Source organism: Cucurbita maxima, unplaced genomic scaffold, assembly GCF_002738345.1.
Source record: "Cucurbita maxima cultivar Rimu unplaced genomic scaffold, Cmax_1.0 Cma_Scf00001, whole genome shotgun sequence".
In the NCBI taxonomy this organism is placed as follows: Eukaryota; Viridiplantae; Streptophyta; class Magnoliopsida; order Cucurbitales; family Cucurbitaceae; genus Cucurbita; species Cucurbita maxima.
In genome coordinates, this window is record NW_019272017.1 from 3,248,461 (window position 1) to 3,265,082 (window position 16,622).

Here is a 16,622-nt window from a genome sequence, read left to right on the forward strand (position 1 = left end):
AACTTCATCTAAAATACATCGATTAAATGTATTAAATTTTAATACTTAAAAAGTCATGAACTAAACTGTTTTAATAATATATGGGATGAGAACCAAAATAGATATTAAATATTTAAAAATATATGAAAAATAAAACAAATGCAAAAGTAAATATACTAAATTATATTTAATTTATCATTAAATTTATTAAAGTAGAAACATGAATAGCGTGGATAATTATAAAATAAGTAGAGTTTTAGATTTAGTTTATATATATTTTTAACAATTTTAGTCTCCATTTCATAATTATTTAAAATTATTTTCTATTACATAGAAAGATTTTAATCATTTATAATGAACTATAACTTAAAAAAAAAAAATCTTAGAATGCTTGTCAAATTCAATTTATAAAATTAATAGTAAAAAGTTGTGTTAAAAATGTTTCATCTTAGAACTAAAAAAGTGTTGAATAATAATAATAATAATAATGACTCTAAATTTTTTATTTATTTAAACATAAATAGAAATATGTTAAAATAATTAATAAAAAGGAGAGGTAAATGATTTATTATTAAACATTTTAAGGATTTTTCTAATGTTTATAAAATGTAAAAAGTAACTTTTTTTTTTTTTTTAATATTTTTTAGAAAGAACAATTGTGAAAGTTTTGAATATTTTTTTAGAATTTAGCAAAAAAGAAAAAAAAAAGCTCGAGGGGGTAAACGTTTAAATCGACGAGAAATTATCGTATCTTTAAAATATTAATTTAAAATAAAAAAAGGAAATAGCGCGCCATTGGCATTTTGGCAGCATCTGCAAAAAAATAAAAATAAAATAAAAAATAAAAAAAGAGAGATTTTCCTTTCCCAATATAAATTGGGAGTTTTGCTGTACGGTTGAACCACGGTCCTCTTGCTAAAAAGGCCAACTCATCATTATCTCTCTCTCTCTCCTCCAGATCTCGCCGGATATTCCGCCGATGTGATTTACGTATTAACGTTGACCTTCACCGGTGACCCCCTCTTCCCTATTACCGTATTCCCCATCTTCTCCTTCGCATGATCGCCGCCGCCATCCATGGCTTCCGCATGCGTTAACAACATCGGAATGTCGCCGGAGAATTTCCTCGATTGTTCTTCTGCTCCTTGCCATTCTTACGGCTGGCTCAGCCCTCGCATCTCCTTCAGCCGCGACGACTCCCCGCCTTCTACTAACCTCGCAGGACTTATAACTAAGCCTGCCGCTGACCCGGCCGGAGAATCTGAGATTCGAGATTCGGATCCTGAAGTAGTGCCGGTCAGTGAGTTCGAGTTCCGCCTTCAAGATCCCGTTGCCTTGATGCTCCCGGCGGATGAGCTGTTTCTGAATGGAAAACTCGTGCCATTTCAGGTCTCGTCTGTTAAACCCTCGGTCAACGTTTTGAAGTCGATGAGGTGCGTTTCGTTGCCGGAGACTGCGGCTCAGCCCCGCCGGAAAGTTGAGGCAGAATGCAGTACTGATCCATATCTGTTCTCTCCCAAGGCGCCGAGATGTTCCAGTCGATGGAGAGAGCTTTTAGGGCTCAAGAAGCTGTACCAGAGCAGCAGCAATGGCAGCGCCAAAACCGAAAATCACAAAACGACGTCGCCGTCTTACGCCTCGGAAGCCAATTCTAAGGCGCTGAGGTATTTACTTCACCGGCGTTCGAAATCGTCGTTATTGTCTTCGTTCGATTCGTCACTGAACCTTCCATTGTTGAAGGACTCCGATAGTGAGTCTGTTTCGCTATCTTCTTCCCGCGTATCTCTTTCCTCGTCTTCCTCAGGCCACGAACTCGAAGATCTTCACAGACTCCCGCTGGATTGGGAAAATAAGCCAAACACGAATCCGATTTCTCTCCATCGGAACCCTAACAATAGCAATCCTCCGCGAATGAGACAGGTGAAACCTCGGCCTAAATCGGAGATGAATCCAAGATCAACAATGGATCATCATCCGACGGCAACGAGAGTAGGTAGAAGTCCAATGCGGCCTGCGCCGGGAGAATCCACTAGATTAGCGATCCGAGGAGTATCCGTAGACAGTCCACGAATGAACTCCTCTGGTAAAATCGTGTTCCACAACTTGGAGAGAAGCTCGAGCAGTCCAAGCAGCTTCAATGGCGGACCGAAACTGAAGAACAGAGGAACGGAAAGGTCATATTCAGCGAACGTGAGAATAACTCCCGTCCTCAACGTTCCAGTTTGTTCTTCCCTGAGAGGATCCTCAAAATCCGTCTCTGTGTTCGGGTTCGGTCAACTATTCTCCGGTACCGGCACCAGCGGAAGCAGTAGAAGCTACCAGAGTAGTGGCAGTAGTAGTACTAACCGGACGACGACAAGGCGGATCATCGAAACAGACGGCGGAGGTAAACTCCATTAACGACAGTTAGAAGAAGAAAACAGAATTCGGGTAACACTAACAAGACCTCTTTCATTATTCGATCGATTCGCTCATCCGTTAGAAGACAAATTCAATCGCCAATTCATAACACCAAAAAGAAAATTAAAAATCCTCGTGTAAGTATGCGGAGGGATCTTGTTCTTTCTGTTCATCTTATTATTATTATTTTTTTTTTCCCTTCTATTTCTCATCATTTCGAAAGCTGTGTTGTGTTTCATCTATGGCATCCAAAAGGAATTTTGTTTTTTCGCTGTTCCATTCAAAAGGAAGCGTTTGATGAGCACGCGCCGAGGAGAGAGCGTTGAGTAGAGAACTCTGTGGGTATTTGTTGGAAGGCTTTTTTGGTAATGATGTGTGACATACTTGTTATCTAAACCCTGTCGTTTTCAAGGATCTCTCCCTCTCATATACATTATTTTATTTTATTAATTAAAAAAAAAAAAAAAAAAAACTATAAGCTTTATTTTATAATATTAATTATATGTATTTTTAATTAAATAATAATTTCGTCCTTTTCTTGATCGTTGTCCGTTGTGGTGTTTGGGAAAAGATGCCAATATTCCAACAGTTGTCCTTTTTGGTAATTTACAGCGTATTATAATATTAGTTTATAATTAAATTTTATTTTTCTTTTTTGATCTTTGAAGTTTCCAAAGGGTCTTTCTAATTTCATATTTTTTACTCACTCATGGGCCTTGGTTAAGACATTAATTAAGATCATGATTATTTATAAAAATATGTGTGAATATATAATGTCTTTTTGATATACTATACTAATCTTATCAAATAATGTAATTGTAACATGGGTCACACAGGTTTGTGATAATATTATATATGTAGTGGATAAGTGAAGGGAATTTAATGGTATTTTTTAAGGACCATGATATCTCATAAAACTGACATTCAATTTGGAAGCTAACGGTCCAGATTCAGTATGTTGGTTTGGTTAATATAATGATTTATTTTTTATTAGCTTTGATTATGGTGTTTATTATTCTATAAACTAATAAAATGTTTAAACTTTATACGGCGATCTGCAGTGAACATTATTAATTTGAGTGATTAGGTGATATTAAAAATAATAGATAAACAAAGAAAGTGAAAAAATTAGACAAAATAAAGTGGGATGGGTATGATATCGTATTTCTTGAGCAATGCACAAATCTTGTTTCATAGGCCCTGCTATCATACTTGGTCTAATTCTCCACTTTCTTATTATCACTATTTTTTTTATATGTTTTAGAATAAAGTTAATGGTTTACATGTCAAAATCGAATTTTTTTTATATGAATAGAGGTAAGAGACACAGAGATGATGAAAAATTTAAATATATCAAAATTGTTCTTTGCATTAAAATAAAATACATGGAACATTTATTGGATCATATTCCAGTTCCAATAAAAAAAAAAAAAAAATGTGTACTACGCAAATATACAATATATATTTCATCCAAAAATTCCATAAGCACCTGGGTCAATTGATGGAATTATTTTCTAAAGCACCTGGGTTAATTTTGCGAGTACTACCCTTAACCATACCTTCTTTAAGTTTACCAACAATCTCATCGGTTCCTGCCTTACCTTCGCTATTTATGATATCGCTGTGTTTCACATCAATTTTTTCAACAGCATTTATGATATCGTCTCCTCTACACTGATTGATTGCATTACACCCTCTTTGATATGAGTTAGCTTCATGCGTCTTACACAGATTGGGATGTTTAGGGCTACATCCAGGACTCACATCAGCTTTTATAGCATCATAGTTGATGAAATCTGCATTTGCAGTAATCCCAACCATATCAATACAAATGAAAAGAGCACCGATAAAAACGAGCATGTTTCGTTTGGAGATGGCCATTAAAACTTAATACTTGGAATAGTTTGATATCAATGACTTTCGAACCAGGATATTTATACTTGTTAGCCATATTTTTAGTATGTCTGTTCATTACTTTAAAGTCGAACTCAAAAAAAGAAAGGTTTCAACTTATGGTTAATATTTGCCTACTATTTCGATCCAACTCATATTTAGCTAAAACAATATTGAATTAGTCGCCAAGTTCATGGGAAAACAAACAAAAAAAAAAAAAAAATTAATTTAAATATGTCTGATGTTTATTTATGAACACAAATTATATTAAATTAAAAAATATTTGAAATAAATATTTTTTTAAATATATATAACGTGGGAGTGACATTTATAGACTTAGTTTTAAAATAAATAAATAAAATGACTAAGTTAAAATAATGTCTCTTACTTGTATACTTGTGATATTCCTCTTAATTATCTAATATGAGTTCTTATCGAAAATATTAAATAAAAAAGAGCGTATTTAGTTTTACATGTGTTTGTCACGTGATTCCTTTCTACCCACTCTCTTGTCTTTTTTAGTCCAATTAATTTTTACCGCACTCCAAAGCTGGTCAATTGTATATAAAGCTAGTAAAAAACCACGGACCTTGGTATAGTTCAAATATTAATATATTATATCATCCATTAAAAAATTAAAATTTGGAAACTTTTCTCTCTCTTATTGAATGTGAACGAAAAATTAACGAGGTTTAAAATGTCAATAATAATGCAATCACATATTAAACTTGTGGTTTTGTAAATAATGCAATCACACATTAAATTTGTCATTTTGTAAAATATCATAACATGGTCTCCGTATATGGGCTCTCATACAAATTCGTATGATATGCATGAGGTCTTCATAATTTAAAATTAAGACATATATATGATACTAGTTCATTTCATACGTAACATAATCATTTCATGTTTTTTCATAATGTAAGGTGGCCTCCATATATACGCATATGGGCTCTCATACAAACTCGTATGATATGCATGAGGTCCTCATAATTTAAAATTAAGATATATATATGATACTACGTAACATAATCATTTCATGTTTTTTCATAATGTAAGGTGGCCTCCATATATACGCATTATAGGCTCTCATACAAACTCGTATGATATGCATGAGGTCCTCATAATTTAAAATTAAGACATATATATGATACTAGTTCATTTCATACTTAATATAATCATTTCATGTTTTTTCATAATGTAAGGCATAACGTGTCAACATGATATTCCATAATGTAGAGAGCATATCAAGCTCCATAGTATAAACAAACATAAATCAATTACAAGACATGCACCATCCATATTTCAAATAATTCATTCATCCAATCAAATCAGCAGTAGTAAAGTCAATTACTTTGTTTAGTGAGGTCAAAGTTACTTAATCTAGTTCGAAAAATCAAAATTAAATCAAATTATTTTTTAAAAATTTCCGGAATAAAAGGTAGGAAATAAAAAGAACAATATTTGTGTTAAATAATTAAAATAAAAAATTATTAATTCCCCAAATAAATACAAAATAAGCCACAAGGAGCCCTATACTTTTGGTTGTAATTTGGGCAACTCCACTGGAGGCGGCAGTGGTGCTAGCCTCGGGCGCAGGGGACGCGTCGTGGTGGGCGTGTGGGGCAAGATCAGCACCACCCTCCTTGTCAAACACCAACTCGTTTTCGGCATTGAAATTAGAGGAATCGAAGGCATGAACCTTTGGAATCCCAGAATGGGGATTCACCCCAGGCCCAACTTGCCAGACTTGGTTCAACGACTTAGCCTTCTCTGGAACCTTTACAGTAGCAAAGATGGTGAACTGCTCGTCGGAGCATTCGGCGGCGACGTCCCAAACAGGGAAAGATAGGGAGTGGGAAGGGAGGACAACAGAGTAGGAGGAGATGTTGAAGGTGCGGACAGAAGGGGTGCCTCCAGATTGGGAGGCAATCAGGGCTTGGGCTCCGATCATGCCGGTGTGGGTGGGGTTAACAGCCCAGGCAACCCATCCCTCCTCGTGCGGCGGCGTGGCAATGAAGGCGATGGAAAGAGATGAATTTTTGGGATCGTGGGTCCAGTGGAGAAAGGCGCCGAGCTCGGGGAGATCCTCGCAGTGGGCGAAGGATCTCTTTGGGAAGGTTTGGGAAGAACAAGTGAGGGATTGGGCCTGCGAGATGAGCGATCCAATTAGGCAAACACTGAGAAGGGCATTGCCTAAGGACGCCATTTGTAGGGGAATTTTGAGGAAATTATCAGAGTTTTTGTGGGAAACAGGGAATTGGGGAACAGGGTTTATAATCATTCTTCTTATCAATTTAGTACAAAAGAAGTTTTGTAGGGCTAAATATGAGGAGGGGAGTTGGAACATACCTATAAATTAACCTTTTTTGTTCTTTCTTTCCTTTTTTTAAGGTTTTTAGGGCTACAATGTTTTGAGGGGTTCTACAAAAATACCTCCCAATTATACTATTCATCATCATTCATATTATTGAGTTTCATAGTGAGAACATGGGAACACTAAATACATTTTTAAATTTAGGGTTTATATTCCACGTTTTCTCTTAAATTTGCCCTCTATCATCCTAAACTTTTCAGTGAACTAAACTCCTAATGATCCTAAGGTCAATCCTTAATTTTGTTTAGAAATAGTATGTGAGATCCTACGTCCAACAATATCTATTAACGGTGGCTTCGGTTGTTACAAATGGTATCATAACTAGTGAGGTTGTCAACGATACGTAATAGGCTGGATTGTGAGATCCTTCCTTGGTTGGAGAGAGTAAAGAATCATTCTTTATAATAGTGTGAAAACCTCTACATAACAGATCCTCCCTTGGTTGGAAAGAATAACGAATCATTCCTTATAATAGTGTGGAAACCTCTACATAACTAAGAAGCTAGACTTATAAGGTATCAAAAGTTTCAAAGGTATTAACTACAACCCATTTTGGAAAAATGGAATCATGGACAATAAACAAATAAAAGTTCGAAATCAAAGGGTTTATAATTATTAAATTTGAGTACACAACCATAAAAGTTTTGCTTTTGCCCAAACAGTTTATACAATCGTTCATGACACGCTCTTCACAAATGATTCATTAAAACCAATGAGTGTATGAAAACAATTCAGCATCGCCCAGAGAAGGCAGAGACCTCAAGTTGCTTGGAGGGATCCGGCATGGGAGCACTGTATCTACCGAAGAGCTTGTAAGAAGATAGAATGGAAATGAAAGCATAGAAAGCAACCACAACGAAGGTGATCACCACCGAGGCCGTGGCTTTGCTGCAGAACTTGCCAAACGACCCACAGGCTGCACTCCATGTTATTTCAGTGTCCCCATTGTAGGCTAAGTACAGCACCTCCGTCGACACCGTCCCCGCCGCCAGGGTTATGTAGGTCAGCAGCTATGGAGATGCGAGGTAAACAATGAATTACAATTTGATTCATCTTAATTATTATCTACTTTCTATTAATATCAACACAACCCAACCTGATCCAGGAAGAACAGAGTCCAAGCTTTAGACATGGTTGAAGGTCGAGACATGGCCGCCACCACCGCCGACAGAAACGAGTACCCAGCACATATTCCATTAACATGCACCAAAAACCTACATTTACTTACCAACATTACTATAACTATAATAGTCAACATATTATTCTCTGTGCCCTCCAAAATTTATAAAATTACATTTTTTTTATAAGAGAGGTGAATTCTTCGTTTTTCTCATCTACAGACGTGGGATGTCAATACTATTGATCCTCCTCTTAAATAGTCATCTATCTGTTTAGAACCATTTAAATCAACTTCTTTACTCCGATATTACTTATTAGATATAATAGATTTACATCCAGACTTAATATTAGGCCCACTAGCTAAATAACCAAATCCATAACCAAAATTTTCAAAAACCCATTTCAGATCCGACAAAACTTAATAGAAAAAAGACAAAGAAAACTCCATAGATTAAAAAAATGACGAAAAGTGGTTTCCTTTTTCGTTTTTGTTAAACATACTTGAAAGCTCCAAGGTCGGAGTAAGCAACAGAGCCGTAGTCATCGGTCTGGGAGTTCTTGAGCATCACAATAAGCGCCGCCACGCAGAGCCCCATCGATGCAAGGCGGAGCAACGTGTCCGCCACCCGCATGCCACTGCTGCTAAGGCTTTCATCGGCAACAGCCGACGAGCTCGCCGCCGCTGCTCCACCATTAGTGCTGTATTTGTCGTCCATATGGAGAGATTGGAAGGTGAGGGTTTGGGTTTGTAATGTGGTTGGTCCAATTATAAGGCTCATCATCTGCGGTTGATTTATGGTCCATTAATGGTGGTGGTTGAGTTGCAGTGGGAGCTAGCATTGAAGGAGCTTGCTTAGCTTTCCTGAATCGCTATTAATGAGAAATGAATTGAGGCCACACGCATTTCTATGTGAATTTTTATCCTCAATATGTGTATGTGTGAGGCCAATAATCTATACACGTTTCTACACTGTTCCTTCAATTAGAGGAACCAAAAGTTGGTAATATCACTACTTCTACTTCTTTTCTTATTAAACATAAAGCTATATATCACATTCTTGTCTATAATAGGATCGATTATTTAAATTTGGAATTGTAGGTATCCGAGATTTGGCTGTCTGGTTTTGAAACGGGATTTAGAATTCGGATTCAACACGTAATTATCGTGTCATTGATACGACCATGTTACCTAATTATCTTTGATTGAGGTAACTTTTATTTCTTTTAAGCAAATTTTACTATCATATTCTTAAGATTTGTGAGATCACACGTCGGTTGAAGAAGGAATCGAAACATTCAGTGTTGAAAACTATCTCTAATAGACACGTTTTAAAACCATGTAGACAATATTTACTAGAAATCGCCTCGAGCTGTTACAAATGGTAATAAAAACCAGACATTGAGCTATGTTCCAACTAGAACGTTGAGCTCCCCAAAGTGGATGGATTTTGAGATCCCATCGAGGAAACAAAGTATTCCTTATAAAAGTGTGAAAACTTCTTCTGATGTGAGGCTGACGGTGATACGTAACGGACTAAAGCGGACAATATATGTTAGTGGTGGCTTTAGACAGTTACAAATGATCTTAGCCAAACACCGAACTGTATGTCAGCGAAGACACTGAATCTCCAAGAGGTGGATTGTGAATTGTGTCGTTTAAATTAACTATGAATAGACCCAACCCAACCCAACCCTAGGTTTGAGTTGTGTGTTTTAAATTTAATGTTTTTTTAAAAAAATCCAAACTTTATTTATATTGTTACGATTATTCACTATCTAACTTTAATTTGAGTTATTGTGTTTCATAAAGCTATAAAAAGTTGTTGCAATTAAATTTATCATTATTCCCCAAAATTAATATATATTTTCCCCTAAATCATAAAAATAAATTTATTTCACAAAAAAAAATTAATTTGAATTCATATTGAGATTTTCGGGCTAATAAGATGGCATGTGTCTCGATCCCTCTCTGAACCTATAACAACTGTGTTCGAGAGATACATAAACCTAAACCCTAATATTTAAAGTTGTTGGACAATCTCTCTTCAAATCAAATTTATAAATCTCAACCTAAAGTTGTGCTCGAAAGATACACAAACTTAAATCCTAAGATTTAAGGTTGTTCATTTATTTAATATTTGAGGTATAAATTATCGAGAAGGGGAGTCTGATCTTGGACCACAAAATTATGTATATAAAAAAATCAAAATAAATATGCATTTATTTCAAGGCACATTTTATTAATGTCATTTATACATTTTTAAGGAAGAAATTAAAAAAAAAATATTAAACTTTTTTTAAACTAAAGGTAAAAATTTACTTCTTTTTTTTTACGAAACTAAAAATAATTATATCAATTTAAATAGTGAGCTTTTATATTAGTATACTTTTTTATTTTATATTAGTATACTTATTTCAATTAAAAACTTGATTTATTTATAAATTTCAAAGTTTAATTTATATAATAATAAGTTTTTATTTGAGTAAACTAATGTTTTCAATTTAATTGATAAATTTAGAAAAATTTAGACTTTAATGAAATTATTATTTTTTAAAATTTAAGAATATAAATTAATTTTTTTTTAATAAGGAAAGAAAATAAAAACAAAGCATAATTTGTTAGAGTATTTAATTTTGTTGGTCCACAAAAGGAAAATACAGAAATTAAAAATAAAATAACTGTATGTGATTTGCCCGTGCCCGCCCTGCCCGGTTTAACAAATTTCAAATTCCTGCTATTTTCTTTTAAATATTAAATAAAATTTTGGCAGGGTCCAAATTTCAAATTTCAAAAAAAAAAAAAAAAAAAAAAAAAAAACCTAACGGTCGACTAACATTCTGGAAAGANAAAAAAAAAAAAAAAAAAAAAAAAAAAACCCTAACGGTCGACTAACATTCTGGAAAGAGTAACGCAAAATTTCCCTCTCTTTAACCAAAACCATCGCCCTCTCTCTCTGTTCCAAAAAAAGTTTGAGAAATTTGAGAGCACTAACATTTCTTTTCCCCTTTTTCATTCTCTTTACAGACTCTGATTATTGCTTCTTTTAGGAATTTCCATTACTTACCGCCTCTGCCATTTGAATCTCCTCCTCCCCTTCTTCTATTGCCCTGTTCTTTCCCCTGTTTCCCATTTCCAAGAGTTTGGTGGCAATGCATGATCAAGATTCCTGTTCCATCCCTGGTGAAGGTATTACTGTTCGATTCTTTTGTTTTGATCTTTTTCTTGCTGTTTATCTGGTGCTCTTAAGATGAAATTGGCTTGTTATAAGTGAGGTAATGTGATTGATTGGAAATTTAGTGGTGGGTTACTGGGTTCTTTACTGATGTCCGTGAATTCAGAGGTTTCTTTGATTTGTACTGTTTTGATGCCCTAATTTTCATTCAGTTGAAGTGATGTTGAAAACCCTAATTTTCTTCTGTTGTGGTCTTCTGTTTTTTTTTTGGACTAATCTTTAATCATTATAAGTTGCAGGGAAATCCGTGCCGGAATTTACCTCGACTTCTCTTGATCTAGGTATCTCTGCTGCTTCTCCCGATATTCCAGTCAATAACTACTGTGATTCACCAGAAATCTTGGATATTAAGTGTTGTAAACTTATGGAATCTCCCGTAGAGCTTTCCTTTGAAAATAGCTTTACGGGTGTTGAGGTTAGCTATAACCAGATAACCCCATCTGTTAGATTTTCCAAGTTGTATGAAACATATGAGCAAGAGCTGTCTCCAGAATCTTCCTTTGAGTTGGCTCCTTCTCCAGCTACCAGTTCTTTGAAAACTGAAGAACTCCTTCAAGCTATAAGTGTCAATGCAGGTGCTCCAAGTGATGCTGTGGATTTGGATGGGATAAACTATGGGGAAGACAATTGGTATAAGGGTGGTGATACCATTAGGTCTGATGAAATTGAGCATCCTCTGTATCAAACGGCTCGTTTTGGGGATTTTTGTTACAATTTCTCATCATTGGAACCTGGGAATTATGTTGTTGACCTGCATTTTGCTGAAATTGTATTTACCAATGGCCCACCTGGTATGAGGGTGTTTGATGTCTATTTGCAAGACCAGAATGTAAGAATCTACATCTCATTGCCCAATCACCTGCAGAACATCTATTGATTTTTTGTTCCAATCTTAAGAAATCTCGATAGATATGTTGTTGGTTTGATTGTAGGTTGTTTCTGGCCTGGATATATATGCTCGTGTCGGTGGGAATAAGCCTCTCATTATATCTGACCTCAAAACTTCTGTCGATGTAAAAGATTTAACCATTAGATTTGAAGGACAGATGGGCAGGCCAATTGTTTGTGGTATTTCTGTGAGGAAAGATCTCCCTTCAAGTGAGTAAACCAAGCATTTTTTTTTCTTTTTTTTTCCTATTAGTTCATCTTGTTCAAGATTTAGTCTTTATCATCTTGTGACAATGGACAATTCTCATCACAGATAGAAAAGAAGTTGAACTGCTTGAAGAAACGCGATCATCTCAACTATCCAACGGGGAGATGTCCAAAGTAGGCCTTCTAATGAATTTGATTAAACTTAGGATTAAAATTGTTGTGGGCCTTATATATAAAATTATTTCAATCATGTTTTGTAGGATAGTGATGACTTGATAGTAAAAGAGAAGTGCCTAGTGCTGCAAAAGGATCTTGAGCTCATGAAGAATGAGCTAGCAGCAGCAAGGAAGAACATGGAGGAACTTAGAAAGGAAAACAATCAAAAGAGTAGAGAATGTCAAGAAGCTTGGAAGTCTTTAAATGAGCTGCAAAATGAGCTCATGCGCAAGTCAATGCATGTTGGATCTCTTGGTAATAGACACTGACTTCTGTAGCTTCTAGCTATTTCACTATTTATTTGGTGATCCTTTGATGGGTTTCCCTTTGCAGCTTTTGCCATTGAGGGACAGGTGAAAGAGAAGGGCAAATGGTTTTCTTCGTTGAGAGACCTTACCAGAAAACTAAAGGTATGTAAAAGTAAACATTCAACATACAAACGTTCATGAAAAATCAGATTGGATTATTGAGAAGTTTCATATCTCAGATTATGAAAATAGAAAACATCAAATTATCAGAGGAGGCATTGGCATTCAAGAACTGCTTTGTGGATATGAATGAAATGACTTCAAAAATTCAGACAGCAGGTAAGCTAGCATGCCAACTTTTTACAAGAATCTGCGTAAGGTTTATTCTATGAATACATTGCTAACTAATTATATGAGTATACTTGTTTTTCCCCCTCTGCTTTTGATAGTTAAACAGCAATTAGATATGCAAGAAACCCTGAAGACTAAATTTGTTGAAGGAGCTAAGGAACGGAAAGAACTCTACAATAAGATGTTGGAGTTGAAAGGTCAGCTAGATTTTCTGTAGTGTTCTTGTTTCAAAAGATTGACCCAAGTTTGAGAAACTGAAGGTGGTTAGTGATGTCATGCTCTTCACCGCAGGAAACATTAGGGTCTTTTGTCGATGTAGACCTTTAAATACAGAAGAGATTTCTTCTGGAGCTTCAATGGTTGTTGATTTTGAGTCAGCCAAAGATGGCGAGTTGATTGTTAAGTCAAATGGGGCTCCCAGAAGGATCTTTAAGTTTGATTCTGTATTTGGTCCTCAGGCAAATCAAGGTAAAGAATGAAAGTACAATGTAAATGATCACAGTGAAACAATATATTGATTATTTGTGTACCTGAATTTGTAGGAGATGTGTTTGAAGATACTGCGCCATTTGCAGCTTCAGTTCTAGATGGTTACAATGTTTGTATATTTGCATATGGCCAAACCGGGACTGGAAAAACTTTTACAATGGAGGGCACTGAGGGAGCTCGTGGAGTCAATTATAGGATTCTTGAGGAGCTGTTTCGCTTGACAAAGGAACGCCAGAAGCTACATCGATACAAAGTATCTGTTAGTGTCTTGGAAGTGTATAATGAGCAAATACGGGACTTGCTAGTCTCAGCATCTCAGTCAGGAAATGGTTCAAAAAGGTAATGATGGTTAGTCATTTCCTCTAGGTGACTCTTGCAGTTATTGACTCATTGTGCTTGATCTTATTTCAGGCTCGAAGTAAGACAAATCAGTGAAGGAATACATCATGTTCCTGGCATGGTAGAGGCAACTGTCGACGACATGAGTGAGGTTTGGGAAGTTTTACAAACTGGCAGCAATGCAAGAGCTGTTGGTTCAACCAATTGTAATGAGCACAGCAGCCGTTCCCACTGGTCTGTCTCTCTATTTTACATTCGGTTTACTGATGAAAAGAATGTGATCTTGCTGTATATTAATGGGTGATTTGGTTATTGCATATCAAACAGCATACACTGTGTGATGGTGAAGGGGGAGAATTTGCTAAATGGGGAATGCACAAGTAGCAAACTCTGGTTGGTGGACTTGGCAGGTAGCGAACGGATTGCTAAAGTAGAAGTACAGGGAGAACGACTAAAGGAAACACAAAATATTAATAGATCTCTTTCTGCACTTGGTGATGTTATATCCGCTCTCGCCACAAAAAGCCCTCATGTTCCTTTTAGGTAAGCAAGATTTGAACTGCTTTTGCTCTTATAATATTATCCCATGACGTTGCAAATAACCACTACACACCGTCTTCCTTTGTCAGGAACTCCAAGCTCACTCATTTGCTTCAAGATTCACTAGGTATTGTACTTTCTCCTCTATTTACTATAAGATCCCACATTGGTTGGAAAGGGGAACAAAACATTCCTTATAAGGGTGTGGAAACCTCTCTCTAACAGATACGTTTTAAAACTTTGAGGGGAAGCCTGGAAGGGTAAGCAGCCCAAAAAGGACAATATCTGCTAGCGGTGGGCTTGGGTTGTTACATGTACACATTGCTTACGTGTTTATGTTGCTTTACTGATAAATGGAACTCGTATTTTTAGGGGGAGACTCAAAGACACTCATGTTTGTACAGATCAGTCCCAATGAAAATGACTTGAATGAGACTCTTTGCTCATTAAACTTTGCGAGCAGAGTAAGAGGAATTGAGCTGGGTCCTGCTAAGAGACAACTTGATATGTCTGAATTCCACAAATGCAAACAGATGGTAACAAGTGCCTCCCTTTAACAGATGCAATCTTCTGTGTTTTTCTATGATAATCTCAATCTTGTTCTTCACTCATTGCTTGTGTTAGGCTGAGAAAACAAAGCTGGATATGAAGAGTAAAGATCTGCAGATCAGAAAGATGGAAGAAACAATGCATGGATTAGACTTGAAGCTGAAGGAAAAAGATCAGAAAAACAAAAGTCTACAGGATAAGGTAAATGAATTTTGTATTACAAAAATCATTAAGAACCCACATTGTTTGTGCTGATTTTTGTGTGGGTATCACAGGTCAAAGAACTTGAAGCTCAACTTCTTGTTGAAAGAAAGCTAGCACGTCAACATGTTGATGCCATAGTAACAGAGCAGATACAGCAGCAGCAGCAGCAGCATATGAAAACTGAATCAGAAGACCACAAGTCTGCACCGGCGAGGCCACAACTTGCTGCGAGTCGACCATTAGGTAGTCAAAAAATTCTCCATGGATCGTCATATAACAGCATACTAGGAAAGAAGCAAATAAATCTCACTCGCCCACTAACTGAGAACAACGGCTCCAAACCGTCATTTCCCTTTCCTTCAGTGGATAGTGCCATCAAGTACCCTGATTCCACAGAGAAGGAAAACAACCCAGAGATGGCTGAGCAATCTCTTGTGCCAACAAGGAGGACAGGAAGAGCCTCTATTTGCCCAATGGCAGCTCGGCGTGTACCGATGGCCCTCGCTCCTAGGAGAATCTCCCTAACTCCTCTACCAAGCATACCGAGCTCAACTCATCTTCCATCACCAATGCTGCAATTGCCACCATCATATCAAGTTGAGAAGATAGAGAAAGGCGATGGATCTGAGGACAGTAACTTGTCTGAACAGGCGGCGCAATGCGAGAGTCCTAAAGAGAGAAAGTATGGAGGTAAGAAGTTGAGCAACATGTTGAGACGAAGCCTTCAAAAGAAGAAGGTACAACAAATGAAGTCTCCAGTGCAGCAACAGGTGAGAAGAGGTGGTGGTATCAATCTGGGGTTGGAGAAAGTCAGGGTGTCGATTGGAAGTCGGGGACGGCTGGCGGCGGCGCACAGGGTGTTGTTGTTAGGAGGAGGAGGAGGCAATGGTAGAAGAGGAGTTGCGAAAGAAACTCAAAGTAAGAAGGAAAAGGAGAGGGGTTGGAATATTGGAACAGCAGTAGGGAGGACTGTTATTTAATGAGGAAAAACAATGGCTTTTCGTTGTTTGTTTTGCATTTTAGTGTTGTAGAGATCATTGAGTTCTTCTCATATACTACCCTCTGTATTTGTGTGTGCATATGATTCATCATTCCCTTTGATTTTCTCATGTATTTCATCAGAAAAAAGGAAGGAATTCTTATCTGTTGTTTATTATTAGTACATGAAGGTGTCTGGTGTGTACAGAACACGTAATTCACTTGCTGGGAAGCGTTGATTTAGGAAGAACTACAAGATTGATCAGATGGTACATCGACTTTTGAAAGGAGGAAGAGCTTTAGCAAACTAAAGGAACTACTTTCACGCGATATTATTGGATCGGCCTTTCGCAGTAGAACCTGCCGACATTCTCTTTTTTCTTTTGGCTCAATATTTTTTCTCGAAAGTCAGCATCCGATAATAGAGTTCTCAAGATAGCTACTATTTATACCAACATGATGCACCTTCATTGTCCACTTGTTCAATCATAGAAACCTCATAATAAAAACCTCTTGTGGTTAAGTGTGTTGGATTTAAAATAGTTCTACATGGGTTACCTCGTTGAAATTTTCATAGAAAGTATGTGAGTGAGTTCAAAATAGATAACATGG

The 16,622-nt window shown here is 36.5% G+C and overlaps 4 protein-coding genes across 6 annotated transcripts; 2 read left to right on the forward strand and 2 right to left on the reverse strand.

The window, feature by feature from the left end:
- The first annotated feature begins 879 nt into the window (after positions 1-879).
- LOC111480206 lies at positions 880-2,807 on the forward strand. The gene has a single exon (XM_023125127.1). It carries the CDS (start codon positions 1,057-1,059, stop codon positions 2,377-2,379), a length of 1,323 nt encoding a protein of 440 aa, XP_022980895.1. The 5' UTR covers positions 880-1,056; the 3' UTR covers positions 2,380-2,807.
- Positions 2,808-3,873: 1,066 nt separating this feature from the next.
- On the reverse strand, positions 3,874-6,481 carry LOC111486187 (auxin-induced in root cultures protein 12-like). Its single transcript, XM_023133225.1, has 2 exons — positions 5,812-6,481; positions 3,874-4,175 (listed from the first exon to the last, which is right to left on the reverse strand). Exons 1-2 carry the CDS (start codon positions 6,479-6,481, stop codon positions 3,874-3,876), a joined length of 972 nt encoding a protein of 323 aa, XP_022988993.1.
- Positions 6,482-7,233: 752 nt separating this feature from the next.
- On the reverse strand, positions 7,234-8,543 carry LOC111481398 (CASP-like protein 2A1). The gene is made up of 3 exons (XM_023126793.1): positions 8,270-8,543; positions 7,746-7,863; positions 7,234-7,659 (listed from the first exon to the last, which is right to left on the reverse strand). The coding sequence occupies exons 1-3, from the start codon at positions 8,482-8,484 to the stop codon at positions 7,381-7,383; spliced, it is 612 nt and encodes a 203-aa protein (XP_022982561.1). The 5' UTR covers positions 8,485-8,543; the 3' UTR covers positions 7,234-7,380.
- A 2,172-nt stretch (positions 8,544-10,715) lies between these two features.
- LOC111478660 (kinesin-like protein KIN-14Q) lies at positions 10,716-16,198 on the forward strand. 3 transcript variants are annotated; one of them, XM_023123059.1, is made up of 17 exons: positions 10,716-10,955; positions 11,235-11,830; positions 11,934-12,099; positions 12,203-12,270; positions 12,357-12,567; positions 12,646-12,722; positions 12,800-12,899; positions 13,010-13,108; positions 13,203-13,379; positions 13,454-13,739; positions 13,812-13,973; positions 14,067-14,282; positions 14,369-14,406; positions 14,652-14,815; positions 14,904-15,029; positions 15,104-15,275; positions 15,396-16,198. In XM_023123059.1, the coding sequence occupies exons 1-17, from the start codon at positions 10,919-10,921 to the stop codon at positions 16,010-16,012; spliced, it is 3,312 nt and encodes a 1,103-aa protein (XP_022978827.1). In that variant the 5' UTR covers positions 10,716-10,918; the 3' UTR covers positions 16,013-16,198. The 3 variants fall into 3 exon arrangements, with proteins under 3 accessions (XP_022978827.1, XP_022978810.1, XP_022978819.1); XM_023123042.1 differs by having other exon boundaries at positions 15,104-16,198; XM_023123051.1 differs by having other exon boundaries at positions 11,241-11,830; positions 15,104-16,198.
- The last annotated feature ends 424 nt before the right edge of the window (positions 16,199-16,622 follow it).

What these genes read in the sequence shown, in the direction of transcription:
- LOC111478660 (XM_023123042.1), top strand. Translation starts at nt 10,919, where the DNA reads ATGCATGATCAAGATTCCTGTTCCATCCCTGGTGAAG. An exon ending in TAAGATGTTGGAGTTGAAAG is followed by an intron (nt 13,109 to 13,202) that starts GTCAGCTAGATT and finishes TCTTCACCGCAG; the next exon opens with GAAACATTAGGGTCTTTTGT. An exon ending in TTTGCTTCAAGATTCACTAG is followed by an intron (nt 14,407 to 14,651) that starts GTATTGTACTTT and finishes TCGTATTTTTAG; the next exon opens with GGGGAGACTCAAAGACACTC.
- LOC111481398 (XM_023126793.1), bottom strand. Translation starts at nt 8,484, where the DNA reads ATGGACGACAAATACAGCACTAATGGTGGAGCAGCGGCGGCGAGCTCG. An exon ending in TCCGACCTTGGAGCTTTCAA is followed by an intron (nt 7,864 to 8,269) that starts GTATGTTTAACA and finishes AAGTAAATGTAG; the next exon opens with GTTTTTGGTGCATGTTAATG. An exon ending in CTCTGTTCTTCCTGGATCAG is followed by an intron (nt 7,660 to 7,745) that starts GTTGGGTTGTGT and finishes GCATCTCCATAG; the next exon opens with CTGCTGACCTACATAACCCT.
- LOC111480206 (XM_023125127.1), top strand. Translation starts at nt 1,057, where the DNA reads ATGGCTTCCGCATGCGTTAACAACATCGGAATGTCGCCGGAGAATTTC.
- LOC111486187 (XM_023133225.1), bottom strand. Translation starts at nt 6,481, where the DNA reads ATGGCGTCCTTAGGCAATGCCCTTCTCAGTGTTTGCCTAATTGGATCG. An exon ending in TGCCCAAATTACAACCAAAA is followed by an intron (nt 4,176 to 5,811) that starts GTATAGGGCTCC and finishes CTGCAAATGCAG; the next exon opens with ATTTCATCAACTATGATGCT.